The sequence below is a fragment of the Triturus cristatus genome, chromosome 12 (genome assembly GCF_964204655.1).
Source record: "Triturus cristatus chromosome 12, aTriCri1.1, whole genome shotgun sequence".
Classification (NCBI taxonomy): domain Eukaryota; kingdom Metazoa; phylum Chordata; class Amphibia; order Caudata; family Salamandridae; genus Triturus; species Triturus cristatus.
The window spans coordinates 534,692,705-534,711,235 of NC_140595.1; the positions used below are offsets into that span (position 1 = coordinate 534,692,705).

The 18,531-nt window shown below is 42.8% G+C and overlaps 1 protein-coding gene across 2 annotated transcripts in view; it reads left to right on the top strand.

Moving 5' to 3' along the window:
- Window positions 1-287: 287 nt before the first annotated feature.
- Window positions 288-18,531, top strand: part of PHAF1 (phagophore assembly factor 1) — a 225,587-nt gene continuing 207,343 nt past the window's right edge. Inside the window, exon 1 of one of the 2 annotated variants that reach the window (XM_085638616.1) lies at window positions 288-632. In XM_085638616.1, coding sequence (XP_085494742.1) covers window positions 569-632 — 64 coding nt within the window. In that variant the 5' untranslated portion in view covers window positions 288-568. The remainder of the gene's footprint in view (window positions 633-18,531) is intronic. The other variant, XM_085638615.1, reaches the window with a different exon arrangement.

Genomic DNA, 18,531 nt, shown 5'->3' on the forward strand with positions numbered 1-18,531 from the left:
AAACTTGACAGGACTGCAATGAATGTGCTGCACATTAAACCACTTTTTTATTTTTTAAACAACTCTCTCCATGAGGGCATTTCTGAGGACATGTTATACCAGGACTGGATCAAGGTGTCTCAGCATGATACAGCCTTGTTTCTTTTCACATGTACACTTCTTGACATTGTGCGCGATCGCGGAAATAAATTCAATTTGTTAGCTTGTGTTGTTCGTTATGTAGGTTGGACTTGCTTCGGGCTCTTTCTGTGTGTCAGTTTTGCCAGACTATTTTGCTTGTTTTTTTTATCGTCCTGAAGCTCCTCCCTGTGCTTGGTTGGTGTTGACTTACGGCCGCTGCAAATCTCCGTATTTACACCGGGAGCGGAGACCGGAGAGGAGCAGCGGGGTCCGAGATAAGAGGTGCGGTTGACGCACTGGACACCTGCCCTTTACTGCACGTTGATGTCCCAAGCAGTTGCCGTGGATTTTGTCCATCCTGCATACCTTTTGTCTCGCAAGCACAAACCCAGCTGCAGAAATACGGTGACCAACAGTTCTTTCGGGGGCCCTTCCTGTGGACGAGCCAATGCTAGACCTGGAAGTGGTGCCCGAGCGGTCTCTAGGAAACGAACAATGGGAATTCACTTTAGGTAAACCCCATCCTGCCCTACCTGCATAACAAATGTAATCAGAGGTTTTTTTTACATCGATTATATCCGATTTTAGTTTTGGGACACTTCCTGCAATAGCTTAGTGCATTATTTCCTGATTGTTTATAACGATTGCATTTTTTCCAGAATTTATTTCTAAACAGATGTTTCTTGTTTGCTGACAGTTACCATTTTTATTTTGAAATAGCTGTCGTTCAGACACTGATAATATTGCATGTTGTCAATCTGACCCTATGCTTGGCTGGACTTCCAGCTGCTTTAATTTCAATGCCAAGACTGTTCCTTGTCTTGCATTAGTGATTTGCCTCAGCCCAGATTTCAAATTTTGAGGACACTAAGCCTATTTGAGAGTTGCAAAATCTTTGTTGTTTTGTGTGTGTATACGTGTAGTTTAAAAAAAAAAAAAGTACAATGAAGATGTGGATGCTGGGCTTATCCGTAGAATACCTGTCTTTCAAAGGTCGCTCTGTTCTGTGCTCTGTACAAGAGTTCATGGCAGCCTGCCGATCACCTTGTTGGTTCTCTATATTCGAGTGCCAGCATCGCTGGAATCATAGTTGTATATAGGTTCCACAGTAGTTATAACTCTACTCATTTTTCGTTACAACACTTGACCGTATTTCTAGCAAATGTACATTATTCGTTGTTGTTTCCTAAACCAGATTCTTACACTTCATATCCTTTTCGGAATCAGTACACGTGGATGTGTTTTGTAAATATAAATGTTACTGACTACCAAAGATTAAATGTATATGTGAGCGCATTACCTTTACTTGTGTTTGATGTCTGCTGATCACATCGTGCATATGCTAAGCATAGGGGTTTTCCAGATAAGCTTTAAACTCTTGGGTAATATCCTTTTTGTCTATGGATATTTAAAAAGAAAAACGTGTATTGTGATAACGTGAAATAATGAGATCATGGTGTCTACAATAGTTTTCTACTGGTGGATGTGGCATAAGGCCTAGTGCATGCAGGGACAAATGGATGCACTGGAGTAAAAAAATAAATAAAAAAATTATATATAATTTTTTTTTCTTCTGTTTTGATTTCCTTAGTAACTTCCTTTGTGGGAACCAAATACATTATGACTAGCCGTGTGTTTTGGTTTTTGCCGAACGTCTGGTGACTTGGCTGAACATGGGGTTGAAATAGGGTGGGTCCATTCTCCGGCTTTTCTGCTGGAGTTGTCTTGCAACCTGGTCTTTTGTTGGATCTGGCTATTATTGAAGCTCTCATGGCTATTGCTGTCTTTCAAGGAGCCATTAAAGTGCTTTTCCACCTAGTATACTTGGCCTTCCGTTGTGTCAAAATTTCCTCTTCCTTAATATGCTTACAGTGGCCAATCAAATAAGGCCTTAATCCACGGTTATTGAATATCATTGGAGTGATGTACTCTGATCCTTGACTCGGCCCAAGGGCAGCAAGGTTCCTGCAGCGTGCATTATCCAGACCGTGCCCTTGCAGGAAGTTGAAATCACCTGTGGAAACATTTTATTTTGTTTCGTATAGCATATGTAGCTTGGAGTAAAACAGTTATTTCAACAGATTGTGAAGAATCACAAACTTTTTTTATTTGGAGCTGCCTGTCGCTTTGGCATGTTTACCATGTGTTCATTATTCTGTACATCCTTGTAAAGAAGTTATGAGATAAATAAATTTAACCCGTTGAGTTCACTTCATTAAAAGGATATGGACTTCAAATATTAGTCGGTAATAGAATATACTGTTTCAATCATACTGCAGTACGCCAGATTTACATAAAGATGGTACGATGGCCATGGATTGAGGGCTGCACCCACCAGTTTTGTGTTTTTTAAGTCTGTAGATGCCACAGTGAACCAATAGAGAAGGTCATCTGTGAAGCAGGCATATCTAGGTGGCTACATTCTTAACCACGTGAGGGTTGTCCATGTTTTAACTAATGGCGAAGCCCAGAGCACAACCTTTTTCTTCAACATATTTATACTAAAATAAATCCTATCCCGTAACATGCTTTGGGAGTGACCAAGGTATGAATTGTACTATACAGACAATGTCAACAAGCAAAATTCATTTTAGAAGACAACGGAATCAACATGTGTAACCAGATATTATATGTGGAGATCTCTTAATTGGAATTTATAAAATGGTGGTGTCTGAATTATGTATGATTTTTTTTTTATCACAGTTAATTATGCTGTATTTATAATGTATATTACAGCATATCCAAAATTGTTTTCAAATCTATTCATAGTGCAGGATAAACATTTGTGCTGATGGCAAGTTTTCTAATGCAGAGGTGCCTTCTAAAGAGGGCAAGGAATTTCTCCATGGTAAAACACAGATACCTTTTAGGATCAGTATTCGCCTCGTGTGAAACTCTGACACAGTGCTCGAAATGGATACGTTTAGCAGAGGTCGTTGTTTGTGAAGAGCTTTCAAAGTTTTCTGTCGTTTCGGGCACTTTTTGTGTGCGCACATATCATAAGGTTTACAAAGTGTGTGTGGGAATACATTCAGCAGTGCTGTTGTGTCACACCGTTTGTATACCTGAGTTGGCTGTAAACACAGGATTACTTTAATTATTGCAATGATGGCCTAAACATTTTGGTGTTTTTGTTTAATGACAATAATTGCTTGTATAATACATACTGTAATTGGGGATTATTTTAAGTAATAATACAGTAACATACTTCTTCAGGAGGGGTAATGTGCTGATGACCATTACTTCATAAAACAATTTAATTTTAATGAAACAAATCTATTTTTCTTTTTCATTTTTAGGCCCGCACTTCTGTGTTTGGGTGTATCTTTTAAGTAGATATTCTGAAAACCTAGCATGAATTTTGTCTCTTGGACCGATGTTGAGTCTAAATCTCAACAGGAGCTTTCCAAAGAGTTGATGATTTACAGCTGTCCTTCCATCTAGAGTCTTAGGGCCTCCATGCCATGTAGAGACTGAACCAGAAAGGATGTACAACGGTTCATTGTCTAGAGTTAATAAAAACTTGACAGTCCCTTCAAATAAAAGGACCAGGATACGTGGGGCACCAGCCCTTATAAACGAAACTTAGAAAAGCTCCATGCAGCGCAGTTCAAACAATTGCCCAGCCTCATAATGGAATGGACACCAACCAAAGAACTTCAGCAGATACAATTTAAGGGATCACATTCAGTCTTTCAAAGACAAGACCATTAGTCATGTAGGACCAAAGATGGATCCCTTGCATGTACTTTTTTTATTCATCTAGTCATTCAAATATCTTCAAGAACCATTGGGGCACAGGGCATCCTTAAAACAGTAATCTATAAATCTTATTTAAAAAAAAACAAAAAAAAAACGTGATGGCTGCCAGCAGACATTGGTAGAAGACACAGAGTCCCAGCCGAAAACGCACCCTTTGGATCTCCAGAATTTTAAAAGCTGTTCGAAAACGAGAATCTGTGATTCAGGGGCTGGAATATTTATAGAAGGATTGTCAATACGTGGTGTGCAGAATGCTAGTCTATGCCACTGCTGGAGAGCTAATGCTCCCTTTAGTTTCCTGATCATCGGTATCTTGTGCTACAGCTGATGAAGTATCATCAAGGCCACAATTGTGGGAAAGTACCATTGGGGGAGCTGTGGATATTCAAACCAGAATGTTGAGGCCATGGACAAGCTGGAGGAAGCCAGGAGCCCACTCCCTGTGATCTTGTGTTGAATACTGAAGTTTATGGTGAATGGAAAGGAGAGCAAAAAGAACCCCTTTCACCAAGAAAACGTGTCAGTCCATACCAAGCTTCAGATTTCCTCCCCTTGAGAGAGTGAAGAGGCAGAAGGTGTTTTTCTTTGGAGGGAACAATGCCCAACAGGTGAATCTTGGGACTCCATACTGGCCTGTTTGGGGAGTTCAGTTCTCCTTCAAAAAATATAATCCTTTTCATCATGAAGTGACAAGTGAGCAGTTTGCTCCCTTGCCTGTGAAGTTTCCTACTTTAAAATGCATTGATTTGTATGGTCTCATTGTTTAATTTGCTTCAATGTGGAAACTCTCTATTTTTGTCTTGATTTTAAACGCATGTGTGTGCCGATAAGGTGGGTGATTGGACAGAAGGCCGGTGGAGGTTGTGGAGTTGATGCACAGGATGAAAATAGTTGTCAGATGGAAGAGAATGGGAAGGTGAGGGCGAATGTAAATGAACATGGTTGGGGTGGGAGAGTGGATACTTGGATGGTGGATCTGGACTATTGTTTGAACTACGATATTGATAGCAAGGGTGTTACTTAGAGAGCAGTCTGCAAATTAATGCAACAAAAATAAGTGCATGCTTGATGTTTGTTTTGCCAGCTATATATAAAATGGTTTTACTTTTATTCATTCTGTTTGTTTCATTTTCCACTCACTTGAAATTGGTAGCACTTAAAATTGGAATTCTGGCCTGGATGTGTAGTCTTGTGCAGAATAAAGCTCAACTGAGGAATGGTCCCAAGGTTGAGAATAGTCTGCTGAAGGAGATAGCCTGGACGTTATTTATACTTGTAAAGTATGCCCCTTTAGAGAGTGTATGTAAAGTTTGGTCACTAGGACAGTGTCGTGGCTAGCAGATAACATTATGCATAACTTCATGACAATGATGTTTGTCTTGAGAAGAATCGTCCCTTCCCTCTGGGAGATTGAAAAGACTCGATTGCCTACCAGGTGGCCTTCCAGCTCCTGCCATTTGGAAGACTGATCCCTCCTGGGCATCCAGAGGCCTGTGCATGTAGCTTTCCCAGAGTCGTGCCCAGTATTTCGTACTGGCATTTGTGGCTGGTACAGAAGCCTTTGGAAATGGATAGCCACAGACCTAGTGATAACCGGCCACGATGTAGCTACCTTCTCCGGTTCTGTGTAACCTGGTTTAAATGATCGCAATTGATGAGGTTGTGGCTTAGCACTTTATACTGCCTGAGAGTTTAACAACATTCCCTTCCTCATGGCTCCAGGTATATAGTAATACATATCCTCCTAGGCTTGAAACCTCACACAAGCTGCATTCTCCTTAATGTACAGACATAAGGGAAGTTTTCTGAAGGCCATTCTCCATCTGAAAGATTTGAGAAAACTGCACACCTCCGATCTCAATATCTCCCTCTCTCTCCCCTGCTCTTTTTGTGTATGTGGACATTTAGGACTGTGCGCTGCCTTGGGCTACTAATTAGCAATTTGTTAGCTAAGCTCTAATTGATCATTTTAGGACTTGCAGAAGCTAAAAACTGGAAGTCAAGCTGAGATCGATTGTGTTGTGTAAGTATTGCCACCATCAGCGGAGACTCTAATTTTGCTGGTGATCATTTGTGTTTTTCTTTGGTAAATTCCATGTCCCCCTCCTCTGTCTGGGCCCAGATTGGCAGTTTTGCAGTTTAGATTGACAGCTCTGCCTGCTCTTCTAAAACATGAAGGGCGTGAGGTTTCCGCTTTACACGTCATTTTCACTTTGATGTTACATTTTATGGGAATTTAAATTAATTCCAATCTGGAACTTTGACTCCTCTCTCAGAAAGTTAAGAGGTGCACTGATTAACTTTGAAAATGTTGACCTAAATGGGCAGTCTTTGAAATATAGCTTAAATGTATCCAGTTTTGGAAAAATGCTACTAGAACAGACATGACTACTGAAACTGGTTTCAGAAAGTGCACAACAGCTGGTAGTGCATGTGCCATAGAAGTGGTGCACTGGCAGAAACCACTGAGAGAACTGGGAGTTTGAGGTTTTGACAACTATTGTAGCCCAAACAGATATTTGCATCAACATTTGAACTTCTTGATGCTAGCTAGCGGCCAAAAGAGTTGGGTGAGTGGGTGCAAAAGGGTTTTTCTCTCCTCCATGCTCCCATATATTTCTATGCAAACAAGCAACACATGATTGGCGTAGTAAACCTGATTACAACTTTAGGCATCAAGAATGTATGTCAGGTTAGGTTCTGATTTATCTGGTTGATGTAATTTGCTCTGGTCCCTATCTGCATTCTGCAATCGTTATTTATTATACATCCAAAATGAAAGATTTCACTGAAAACCGCAGTCACCCAAATACTAATCATAGTGGATAGCCTATTTTGGGGGGAGATTCATCCATGCGTGTTTACTGTAATGCCAAACAAACTCTGACCATTTCTGCAGTTGCATTCCTAGCAGGTGGCAAATATCTGTTCTAAACCCCTCAAATTCTGTGAAAACTTTCCTTAAAGAACCTGGCTATCCTGGGTTTGCCAGGTTATTCCCACTTCGGGGTGGGGGGATTATTCATATTAATTTATGGGATTTAAAAAAAAATTCTAGCACAGGTATCTTCCTGTGGAGTTAATGGGAAACTTTGAATCTTTGAGTCTTTAAGCAAGCCGCTAATCAGCCCTTCTCTACACTGTGTATATTTACGAATCATTTCGCCTTTCAGTTTACTCAAGTTTCCTTTTCTGAAACATAGGCAAGTTGTGACACCTCCCAACATCGACATATACGATTTGTCAGGGTGCCATTAACTTGAACTTTATTCTGCCCTGCCTTATCGATTGAGAGGTTTTCTTACTACTGAATCCCTGACTTTTGTTTCCCCGTATTTACCCCCGGGTGACCGGTATTTATTTCATTCGTTTTACCATGCTAAATGCTATGGCGATTTGTATTTATCATTACATCCACGTGATCCGAAGACCGTGCTTGTACATAATGGGTACAATGTATTTTCTTTTTCTTGTGTCTTTTTCCTCTGTTTTATTGGTTTATATTTTATTTATATTTTTTTATTTTTTTTATTTTAACGATCATTAGCGAATGCATACATGTAATGCTGATGTGGTTGATACTCTGCCGACAAAAAATAAATAAATAAAGTGTGTTAAAAAATCATTACATCCACGTCCCCGATGTGATCGACTTATCATATGGGTTACTAATCTGAGCACGATAGGAAGATTACAACATGTTCCCCTTGACCGCCAGAGATTTGATCTTTTTAACTGCCTCTTGGCTTCCCTCATACCATCCTTGACACCTCCACGACATTCTACAGCTTAAGTCCGGCGTGACAAATAGTTCATAAACACCAAGTGTCACCATACGCTTTATTAACCTGTTTTGATTCACGACAACGGCTGCATACACCCGCTTGGTTTCACACTCATGCACGAGACATACCTTGCAGTTCATGACCATCTGTTTCCATGTTCAAATTCCGTTTTTTGTCATTAGTAACTGTTTATACGCCTCACAACTTACTCACCTATTCTGTTACCGGTCCTTGGTCCAGTCCTACTTACTGAGGAACTTTTGCTCATGTTCAATCCACCGAGTACTGTTGTGGTCTGGACTTCTACTGAATAGGGTGAGTTACTCCTGTGTATTTCTTGCTGTTTTTTAATGAACTCCACATAGGCGAATAGTCTCGATAGTTCACTGTGGGGATTCACCACCAACTACTTTAATGTTTCCTGATGTGCCTTTTGACGCGTCAGAGGTCACCACCATTTAATGTAAATAAGGATTCATGAGTCCCTTCCAAGACTTTTTTCCAACTGTCATGTTTATTACATACCTATGTACAAACGGTATAACCTACCTTCTTTTTTACAGGTAGCACCAGACAATAACAGGTATTTTAGTCAAGAGACACTGACTTGCTATATACTGTATAACCAAGAATATTTTAGTTATAGCTTTCCTTTTGTAGATAGTTGCTTTTCTAGGTCCTGAAGAATCGCGAGTGTACTAACTCCATGCGAGAAACATGTTGACCATCGATTACTAATACAGGCCACTCTTACATGAGACATTATACTCTGTTCAGTGCTACACACACACGTTTTTAACCAGGGAAGGAGGCCCTCAGAATAACATTAATTCCCATTAGGCACTTTCAACCCTGTTTTATATCACTTATCCACATCTACACAATTTAGGCCCCCACACCCGCACTTCACCATACGGCAGTTGGATAGATCATCTCCGACAAAGTGCCCCTTTTTAAGGGAGCCCGTTAGGCATTGCACCGCCGTCCCGACGAGGAGCAGCCCATATGATGAAGCATGACACCTGAAAGGGTGTGTGAGGGCATTATTATCCAACAAATGGATAACCAACCATAGACACATGGTGGACTTAGTTGGATCCAGCCTTCCTTTTGATTCTTCCTTTTCTTGAATAGAGAAACAGCAGGAATTACCCCTTTTGTAATTCTCATTACTGGGGCACCTTGTCTTGCTGGACCTCCCACTCCTTTGTGAGTGGAAAAAGCCCCTTCTGTCCCTCTCTTTGTAGTTCAAACTTTGAATCGGGGCAACACCTACTCTAGGCTACTAGGAGACCATCAACTGCATTCTCAGAAAATCAGAAATGTGATGGGTGAACTACTTAAATCAATCTGAGCCATTGATAATTATGTATCTGCATTCCAGTCTGTCATGATTTCGGCCTGGAGGGTACCTGGCTTGGCAGTTCACACTGAACTGTTTCTATTGCACCAAGACCAAGAATTATTTTATATGGCTGATCACTGGCTAGAGTAGCATAGGGAGCAAAAAAATAATCAATTAGAATTCAGCACCATGTTATTACCAGTGACCAAGATTACCTCATATGTTTTATTTTTCTAACTGAGAAAACTTCTGCCACCTTTACAAAAAAAGATTGATTGATTCTGTTCACTCAAGCTCCAAGATGCAGGTGTCCAGAAACTCCCTTTACAGTTTCATCTCTGGGTTCTCAGTTCAAGTGTCTGAGTCTTTTTATACATCATGAAAGCTAATCCATGCTGTTCTATGGACCATGTTTCCCTCAAAGATATTTGTCCTGTAGTAGCTGTCCTAATACTTGCTGTTTGTCTGGAGAGCTCATTGTTGCCTTTGTGGAGCCCATGGCACTGGCCACTGGGTGGAGAAAGGCCTGACTTCCGTTTGCCAAGTCAGGCCTTTAAGTCCCAAAGTTCTCTTCTTCTGCTTCTTCTGAGTCTTACTGGCAGATCGGATGGTATTGTTGCACAGAGCAGTGTTCTTTGCCTTGACCATTTAAGGCGATTGTGTGACTTCAGGAACAGGCACCTTGCATGTCACCGCGCTCTAGGCAAGCGAGCTACACACATGGTGGCATTTCAACCCCTTGATTCCATTGCGTTTCTCTGCGTTGTGGAATCATTCACCAGTAGACTGGTGTGTTACTGGGAGCATTGATACCAACAGCCTTTAGTAGACCCCAAAGATAAGGACGGAAGAGATCCTCCTGTGATATTATTCTCCTTTTCCATGTAGCTTAAGAAACGCCTTTATGCCTTCCTCTAACCTATGTGGTGCACAACCATTGAGCTGTTTACACTCCGCCATACCTGGTGGTCCTCACACCTTCAGATTGGGCCCACCAGCCGTAGACTCTGTTTGCGTTTTCTCACCCAAGAGCAGAACCAGGGCCGTTTTAAGACTAGAAGAGAGTATTTGTCAATGATCCCTACTCCTCACACCCCATTTCCTGGCAGACTTGTTTATGGTCATCTCAGCCTTTCAAACTCCTACCAAGCTTTGTTTGGCGCATTCCGAGTACAAAGGTAAAACATGGTCTTGGTTTAACGAAGGCTTCCCTCTCCGTGCCAGTGTAATTTTTCATGTTTTTTGTCAGATTTAGCTGTGAGAGGGATGGAAGGGGGAGGAAAAAAACACACAGGTGTGTACAAAACCTGTGCCAGACTGTACACGAAACTGCAGTAGACCATGTATATCATTGCGTGGCTAACAGCATTAGTCATTGACTACGTAATGACTCCCACAACTGGAAAAACATGTTTTTGCACTTCCAGTTCTAGCTCATTGGCCTCGGACAGAATAATGAATATACCTGTTTGTATGCATTGTTTAAGTAGTTGCCTCGCCCATCATGTTTTCTTCGCTATTGCTTGTGGGTAGGGGTCCTGTATAGATCTTGCTGCAGCATCGTACCCAGTTATATTGTATGAATTGATAGAGGGGTGCCTTGCACCCTAAAACAAACTTCCATCGTTTGTACACACTGCAAGCTAGGTGATAGCAGCATGAAAACTAGCATTTTATGTTAGAACAAAAGATTAAAACAAAATAAAAATCATTTAATGATGAATCTTAACTTCCATTGCTTTCTTGAAAGAAACCACAATTTTTCTAGTTAAAGGCTACAAATAAGCCTACATTAATTAACAGAATTTGAAACTAAAAGCGTTATGAAAGGCTCTTAATTAAAAACATCTCTTGCAGTAACCAAATGTTACACTAATCTACTGTATGAAGTATAAAAGATTCGCTCCTTTTTAGGTCTCGCTGGCGTTGCAGCGCAAAGCGCTGCCGCCAATGAGAAACTATTGTTGCCGTGATGCCTCTCAAGGGAGACAGACCTGGGTACGAGCCGATTCTGGTCCGGGCACGAGCCGATTCTGGTCTGTGAACGCGCTTCACAGTGTGCCCGGGCCAGGATCGGCTCGTGCCCAGGTCTGTCTCCCTCCCTTAGGAGTAAACACGGCAACAATAGTCTCGTTGGCGGCAGGTCCCTTTCACCCTCCCAAAATATCATTTTCTGTTTCTTCCCCCTTGCACTCACTTGCTGTTGGTCTGCCCTTCTCCGGTGATGCTCTTCACCCCCTCCGCTGCTGGCTGCTTCTGCTGCCCCGGACCCTCCATGCTTCTTTCCTTGGGTTTGTTTTGTTTATGTCCTACCTGGCGGGTTCCCGGAAAGCGCGTGCCTCCCCCTGGTCACGTGTGACTCCTCAGTCCAATTGCAAGACCCCGGCAGCAGGCGTGGGCCAATCACTAGCCGCCTACTACATGGGCAGCCAATCACAGACAGACTGGGTGAGTGTTGCGCGCACGCCGTGGCGAGTCTTTCGCTCATGGCATCTCTTGCACGCGCTGTTTTCTACAGGGCCGCGGAGTAGGGGCCCGGCTGCGTTCCTGTAACTGGCGCTTCAGCTTCATCCGGAGAACGAGAGAACCATCCCCCGCACGCCCAGCTAGATTCCTCACCGAGGCAGGTTATTTGTGCCTTTCTTCCCTCTGCTCCTCTCGTCTTTCGTGCCCTTCTGCGCCACTCGTTTTTGTGCCTTTCTGTCCTCTGTTCCACTCGTTTCCCTCTTGTTTTGTGCCTTTCTGCCCTCTGCTCCTCTCGTTTTTTCTGCCCTTTGTTCCACTCGTTTTTTTGTGCCCTCTGTGCCACTCGTTTTTCCTTCGTGTTTTGTGCCTTTCTGCCCTCTGTTCCTCTCGGTTTTTTTGTGCCCCTCGTTTTTTTCCCTTTTGCCCTCTGTCCCACTGGTTTCCCCGACGCTGTTGACCCCTTCCAACACTACATATTCACCAAAGGATTGTGTGTGTGGGGGTCAGTGTGTGGCTCTTTTGTGCCCTTCTGCCCTCTGTGCCACTCGTTTTTGTGCCTTTCTGCCCTCTGTGCCACTCGTTTTTCCCTCTTTTTTTGTGCATTTCTGTCCTCTGTTCCACTCGTTTTCCCTCTTTTTTTGTTCCTTTCTGCCCTCTGCTCCTCTCGTTTTTGTGCCCTTCTGCCCTCTGTGCCACTCGTTTTTGTGCCTTTCTGCCCTCTGTGCCACTCGTTTTCCCCTAATTTTTTGTGCCTTTCTGTCCTCTGTTCCACTCGTTTTCCCTCTTTTTTTTTTTTTTTGTTCCTTTCTGCCCCTCTCGTTTTTGTGCCCTTCGGCCCTCTGTTCCACTCGTTTTTTTTTTGTGCCCTTCTGCCCTCTGTGCCACTCGTTTTTGTGCCTTTCTGCCCTCTGTGCCACTCGTTTTCCCCTCATTTTTTGTGCCTTTCTGTCCTCTGTTCCACTCGTTTTCCCTCTTTTTTTTGTTCCTTTCTGCCCCTCTCGTTTTTGTGCCCTTCGGCCCTCTGTTCCACTCGTTTTTTTGTGCCTTTCTGCCCTCTGCTCCTCTAGTCTTTTGTGCCCTTCTGCCCTCTGTGCCACTCGTTTTTGTGCCCTTCTGCCCTCTGTGCCACTCGTTTTCCCCTCATTTTTTGTGCCTTTCTGTCCTCTGTTCCACTCGTTTTCCCTCTTTTTTTTGTTCCTTTCTGCCCCTCTCGTTTTTGTGCCCTTCGGCCCTCTGTTCCACTCGTTTTTTTGTGCCTTTCTGCCCTCTGCTCCTCTAGTCTTTTGTGCCCTTCTGCCCTCTGTGCCACTCGTTTTTGTGCCTTTCTGCCCTCTGTGCCACTCGTTTTCCACTCTTTTGTTTGTGCCTTTCTGTCCTCTGTTCCACTTGTTTCCCTCTTTATTTTGTGCCCTTCTGCCCTCTGTGCCACTCGTTTTTCCTCGTTTTTTGTGCCTTTCTGCCCTCTGTTCCTCTCGTTTTTCTGCGCCCTTCTGCGCCACTCGTTTTTTCCCCTTTTGTGCCCCTTTTGCCCTCTGTCCCACTCGTTTCCCCACCGCTGTGCCCCCTGTGGACCCCTTCCAACACTACATATTCACCAAAGGAGGGAGGGAGGGAGGGAGGGAGAGGGAGGGAGAGGGAGGGAGGGAGAGGGAGGGAGAGGGAGGGAGAGGGAGGGGGGGAGAGGGAGGGGGAGAGGGAGGGGGAGAGGGAGAGGGAGAGGGAGAGGGAGAGGGAGAGGGAAGATGCAGATGCAATAGGTCTCGCCTTTGCGAGAGCTAAAGCTATTGGCATTGTAAATGACTATGCCATTTATTTATCTGTTTTCAAAACCAATTCATAAATAAAAAAGTTTCTCATTTACAATACCAATAGCTCCAACTTATGCAAAAGGCGAGACCATTGCATTGTAAATGCTTGTTATTTCCCAGCTCCCAAAGTGTGTATACTAAAGAACTAAAGAAAGACTAACTTCTAAAATAAAGATGATAGAGTAGAGGTGCAGTCACATGATTTTTAGGTTAATCTGCTTTTTGCCAAAAATAATTCAGTTTATGTTACGACTGGCTTGTGCAAGAGTTGTTGAGGGTATGGTTTACTTGTTATTATACTATGTTGCTATATTGTTCAGAATATTCGCTCATTGAATGTACTTGTGCTATATAAAAGATGTTATTAAAGAGCTTGTTACCCACTATTATCACCACTCTCCATATTGACTGTGGGTACATTATCCAGAAAGAGTTTGCATGTTTCATTGTTACTACAAAATATGTTTATTCTGATTCATTTGCTTCCGTTCTAAGAATAGGCATGTTGTTTGCCACTCCTTTCCCCCACACTGGCCCTATCATACTTCACCATTGGCCTTGTGTGAGTTACATAAAAATATAAAACTAAATAGAACCAAAACAGTTGTATTAATGGCTGCGGGCTGTTTTCTCTTATACTCAGCTGGTCTCTCTTGTTTTGTTTTTATTCAGCTGTCCTGTTGGGTAACTCCCAAAAGTGACAGAGATCTTACTCATAGCCACGCGGAGGTCAAATATCAAGTGACAGCCTCTTGCATCACCTTGTAACTTTGTGGTGTTTGCTTGACAGGAAGGCACCTCCCACTCTTGATGGGGTGACTGTCCAAAAGGAGCACCTTTGGTGGGTTACTTCCTGCCACATGCTCGGTTTATTTGAGTTGTGTTGCGTGCTTTCCAGTGTGAACCATTTCTTAAACACTGGCATTCAGCAGGAAAGGGTTCTGATCTATAACTCTTAGAGTGGAGCACTGGGTGTGAATGTTACCCTATTGCAACCATTGAGTTCTCTGTGAAATGGGCGTCTATTTGCACCAGTAAAATATTAACATGCTAAGTTATTTGAACAAGCATTTCCAATGCAATTGGTCTCGCCTTTGGGAACTTATATGTATTTAGCTATGCTGCACATTGACCTGGGTGCTGAAACATCTACTGTTTTTTAACATGGAGGGAAAGTAGGCACCAAACTGCATGACACGCCAGGTATGGGAACACGAGGAGAGAAATATTGCCTTTCAGCAGGAAATGGTATAGTCCAAAGCTCTGCTCTAAAATCAGGGCCTTCGGTGGTCATATCACTGAAAATACAAGATTTTAAAAATATATTCTTGTCTACGGGTGCTCGTGGAAGACAATTTCTATGGACTGGAATTTAGAGAATGCTAAAGTGATTCTGGTATTTTACTGACCTCTGCTGGTTGTTTTCTATTAAGAAAGTTAATTAAAGGCAGTTGCCAGAATTTGTTTAAAAAAAAAAGTCCCTCCTGTGGAAAGCAATTTTGGTATTTTACTGACCTCTGCTGGTCGTGTTCTATAAAGACAGTTAAATAGAGGCAATTGAACAGAATAAAAGTCCCTAAGCGGAAGCAGACAAGTCCTAGGGCTGATCTCCAGAGCCCACAAAGTACATACACCTATAAGTATATACTAAAGTATATAATAAAGTATATACAAGAGGTCTCGAATGCTTGACCGAAAAAGGAAAACACTTTCCTGGACAAACTGTTTGAATAGTGCCCATGCAGACTTGTTATTAGTATCTAGCATGATTTGCAAGGCAAACCTTTCAGGTGCTGTATTTGGTGATAGAAATGCCCGGCTTTGTGTTCATTTGTGTATTTTGTGCATCTTGAACCACGCTGCGACCTCATGCCCCCGCCCCCCCCACCCCCACCCTCCCCCCCCCCCCCCCCCCCCCCGCCATAGGAGATGCTGGGCTTTCCAAGGATTCAAGTGTGCTTGAACTGTAGACCTAGGCACAGCTGGAAAGATGCTGAGACCAAATAAGAACAGATTCAAGAGATTTGATTGGCCCCAATTTGAACCTAGAATATCCTGTTCATATTTGTTAATTCAACAAAATATATTGCAGTGTACAATAAGTATCACCTGGGAGCTCAAAGATTGTACTATTAGGTGGGTCACCCTGTGAAATGAATCTTTTCTACCTGCTTTCATAAGGAGTTCCATTCCATTCCTTCTTATGTGCTCTGTTTTTGGAACCAGATGTCTATTCATACTCCAATGCTCCAAAACACAGAAGGCTCACCTACACTTTTGTGTGAGTAACTAGTTGCATTCAGCAGATGAAATGAAGGTATAGTCTGGAACTCAAGAAGCAAATAGCTCCAAAACTGAATGAGCTGCACTGAGAACAGTCCTCCTGCTACCCACAAACGAAGAGTAGGGCTACCATTTCATACTGATGAGCTTATCTAGAAGTAGATAATGTGGATTCTTTCTTAGTTTGTACCGCTGAAGATGAGGGGCAGCACGGAGGACTATTCTGAACTAAAGCAAATTGCATTAAGTTCATTTGTAATTGTAGTGGGTTTCAAATATCTGAACTAAATTTTTCTTGACAATTGTGAGGCCTCTGCTTGAGGTCTTGAGCTAGTCAGTTGTTAAGAGGCTGGATCATGGATGGGTGCTGTCCTTCATTACTGTTGTCCCAGGGCAGCAACAGTGATATACTCCAATTAGGTAATCTAGTTTTTTTTCATTTGGGCACCTATGTCTCTTCTGGTAGCGATGGTCAGGAATCTAGACTTCCACATGGAGGCTGCTGGAGAATCTGGCCCTCATTGCGAGTTGTCTGTTAAATGGTGATATTTATTGGAGCCGATTAAAATCCGACTCCACCAAATCGGAATTTAACACAATGAGATACATTTCACCCGGTTATCACTTTTTGAGGACAATGCAGATTTCAGCACTTGCTACACCAAAACTCACATCTTCTGTTAAGTACTGAACAGTTTTCCACCAATAAATATTGGTAGGTTTGAACTGCTGATATTTATTGCCAAACACATAATTGTGATGTGCTTTACCAGGAATTACTGCACACATCGTATTTAATCGGGTTGCTCGTAATTAGTGTTCTTGATTCATTATGACGCATTAGACATCACACAATAACATATATGCCACTCTGTGCATTAGCCTTGAAGTAGCGGGAAGGTAAATGGAGCAGTTTAACGTAGATAACCATGGAATACTTGACAGCAATAGCTTCTTGTTGGGCTGTGGGACAGCCCCTAAACATTGTAACTTGTTAGTACTAGGTGCTAGATTTCTCACGTCATTCTGTATATTGATATATTTATTTTGCACAAACCATAGCTGGGAGCATGGAGATATGATTTTGCATCGGTTACAGTGAGGCAGTGACTTCTACGGTGTTGTTTCTATCGTTTAGAAATATATATTCTGAAGAAGCGAGACTTCAGATCCTTTGTTGAATTGCAGGAGGGTTGTGGTAGTTGTCCTGGCTTCTTGTGTGTCGCTATCCACCAATAGCTACGTTTGCAGGAGTGCTTTTTCGAGTGCCCTTGTTTGTTATGCATCTGGTATTCATGATGAGTTGGGTTGGGGGAGAAGCCATTGCAGTTCCTTCAGGGTTTGAAGGATTTGGTTGAACTCCTTTACCTTTTTAATGACACGTGCTGCATTGTGTGGGGTGCATTTGAGGGAGTCTGACTGCTGTCAGTCCTTTTCTGTCGGGGCAGATTCCGCTTTATTCAAGAGGTAGAACTGGTACCAGGCTTGGTGCTTTATTCTTTGAAGTACAAATGACAAGGAGTTTCTAGGGTTGTGAGGATGAGGTGAACCACTGCAGGACTGTGTTGGAGACACCCAGGTGTGTTTTTGCATTGTGTATCACTGCTTGGTAGTGTGCTATGTTGAAAACTGCTGAGAGTTTGAGTAGTATGCAAGGGATCATTCTTGCTGGTGACCAGGAGGGCATTCTCCATCACTTGAAGGGTAGCGGTCTATGTGCCAAGTTCAGACGAAAAGCAACTACGATTGTCCATAAATCCCAGTTTACACTGCCATTTGCTTCAGTTTCTTATGAAAGAAACACTTGAAGGTTCTCATGAAGATATCACTCAGCATATATAGGTTTGGCAGAGGAGAAAAGGAAGAACGGATTAGGACCGTGAGGTCTGTGAGACAGTTACTCGCCAGTGGGCATATGGTCGCAGAGTTATTCATTTACTCATGGATGGTTTTCATGGAGGGTTCAGTCTTTCCCGGTCCAGAGAGAGTGCACCACTGTGCCCTCTCTCAATCAAAGAAGCATAGATATGGGCCAGCAGGATATGAAAGCTGCTGCACTAAACTAATAAATTACCCCTCCCATAATTTCCTGATGGTCCCAGTGACTTGACAGCAGATCGCACAGGCAGGTCACATGCACTAGCACTTGCACTAGCGACTGATGCAGCTGCGCCTGCTATTTGATCTCCTCCTCTTCAGGCTGCTGCCTTCATGCGTTATCACCTGTCTAGTGGCCCCATCCTTCACCCCCCCTCCTTTTCTTTCTACACTGCACTCTGTCTTGGTGCTAATCTTACAAAAGAAGCTAATAACTGAAGTCACTGTCACAAGCTTTAGAACTAGAGAGCTTCTGTGCCTGCTTACAACTGTGGCACCAGTAGTCCACATCCTTCACAGCGTAACAATTAATAATGTACCGGCTGCTGGGGATTTCCAGGACTCTGCTGCGAATACTCTTCTGATGATTGTACACGAGTTTACAAGCTGCACCCATTCTTCCCTTAAGCCCATTCTTTTGAAAAAGACCAAGGGAAGTCTGCCTAATTCTGCTCGGGCCCTGTCCTACCGTAGCAGCTGGAGGCCATGAACTATGTGACGTCTTTAGCTAGTCCTTTTTTATAGCCAATAGGAAACAGATCATGTTTTTCACTTAGCTCTGCTCTCCCTTGGCACGGGCATCATAATGTTTAGCAGCAAAACTGGTGTTAACTGTATATAAACATCAAACTTCCTGTTCCTGTTCGCTGCTGCGATCTGTCCTCTGTTCTTAGGGCACATGTAAAAATTGACAATCCGTGTATTAATGACCAGGTAAAGGGCTAATCCTTTTTGTGGATGATTGTTCTACCTTCAGTGCAAATTCAATTTTGTCCGTTGTATACGTTAACATTTCGTTGCCACCGACTTGTTCTGGAGCAAGTTTCCTGCCTGAGTACACAAGCGGGGTGGCGGAACTCACCCA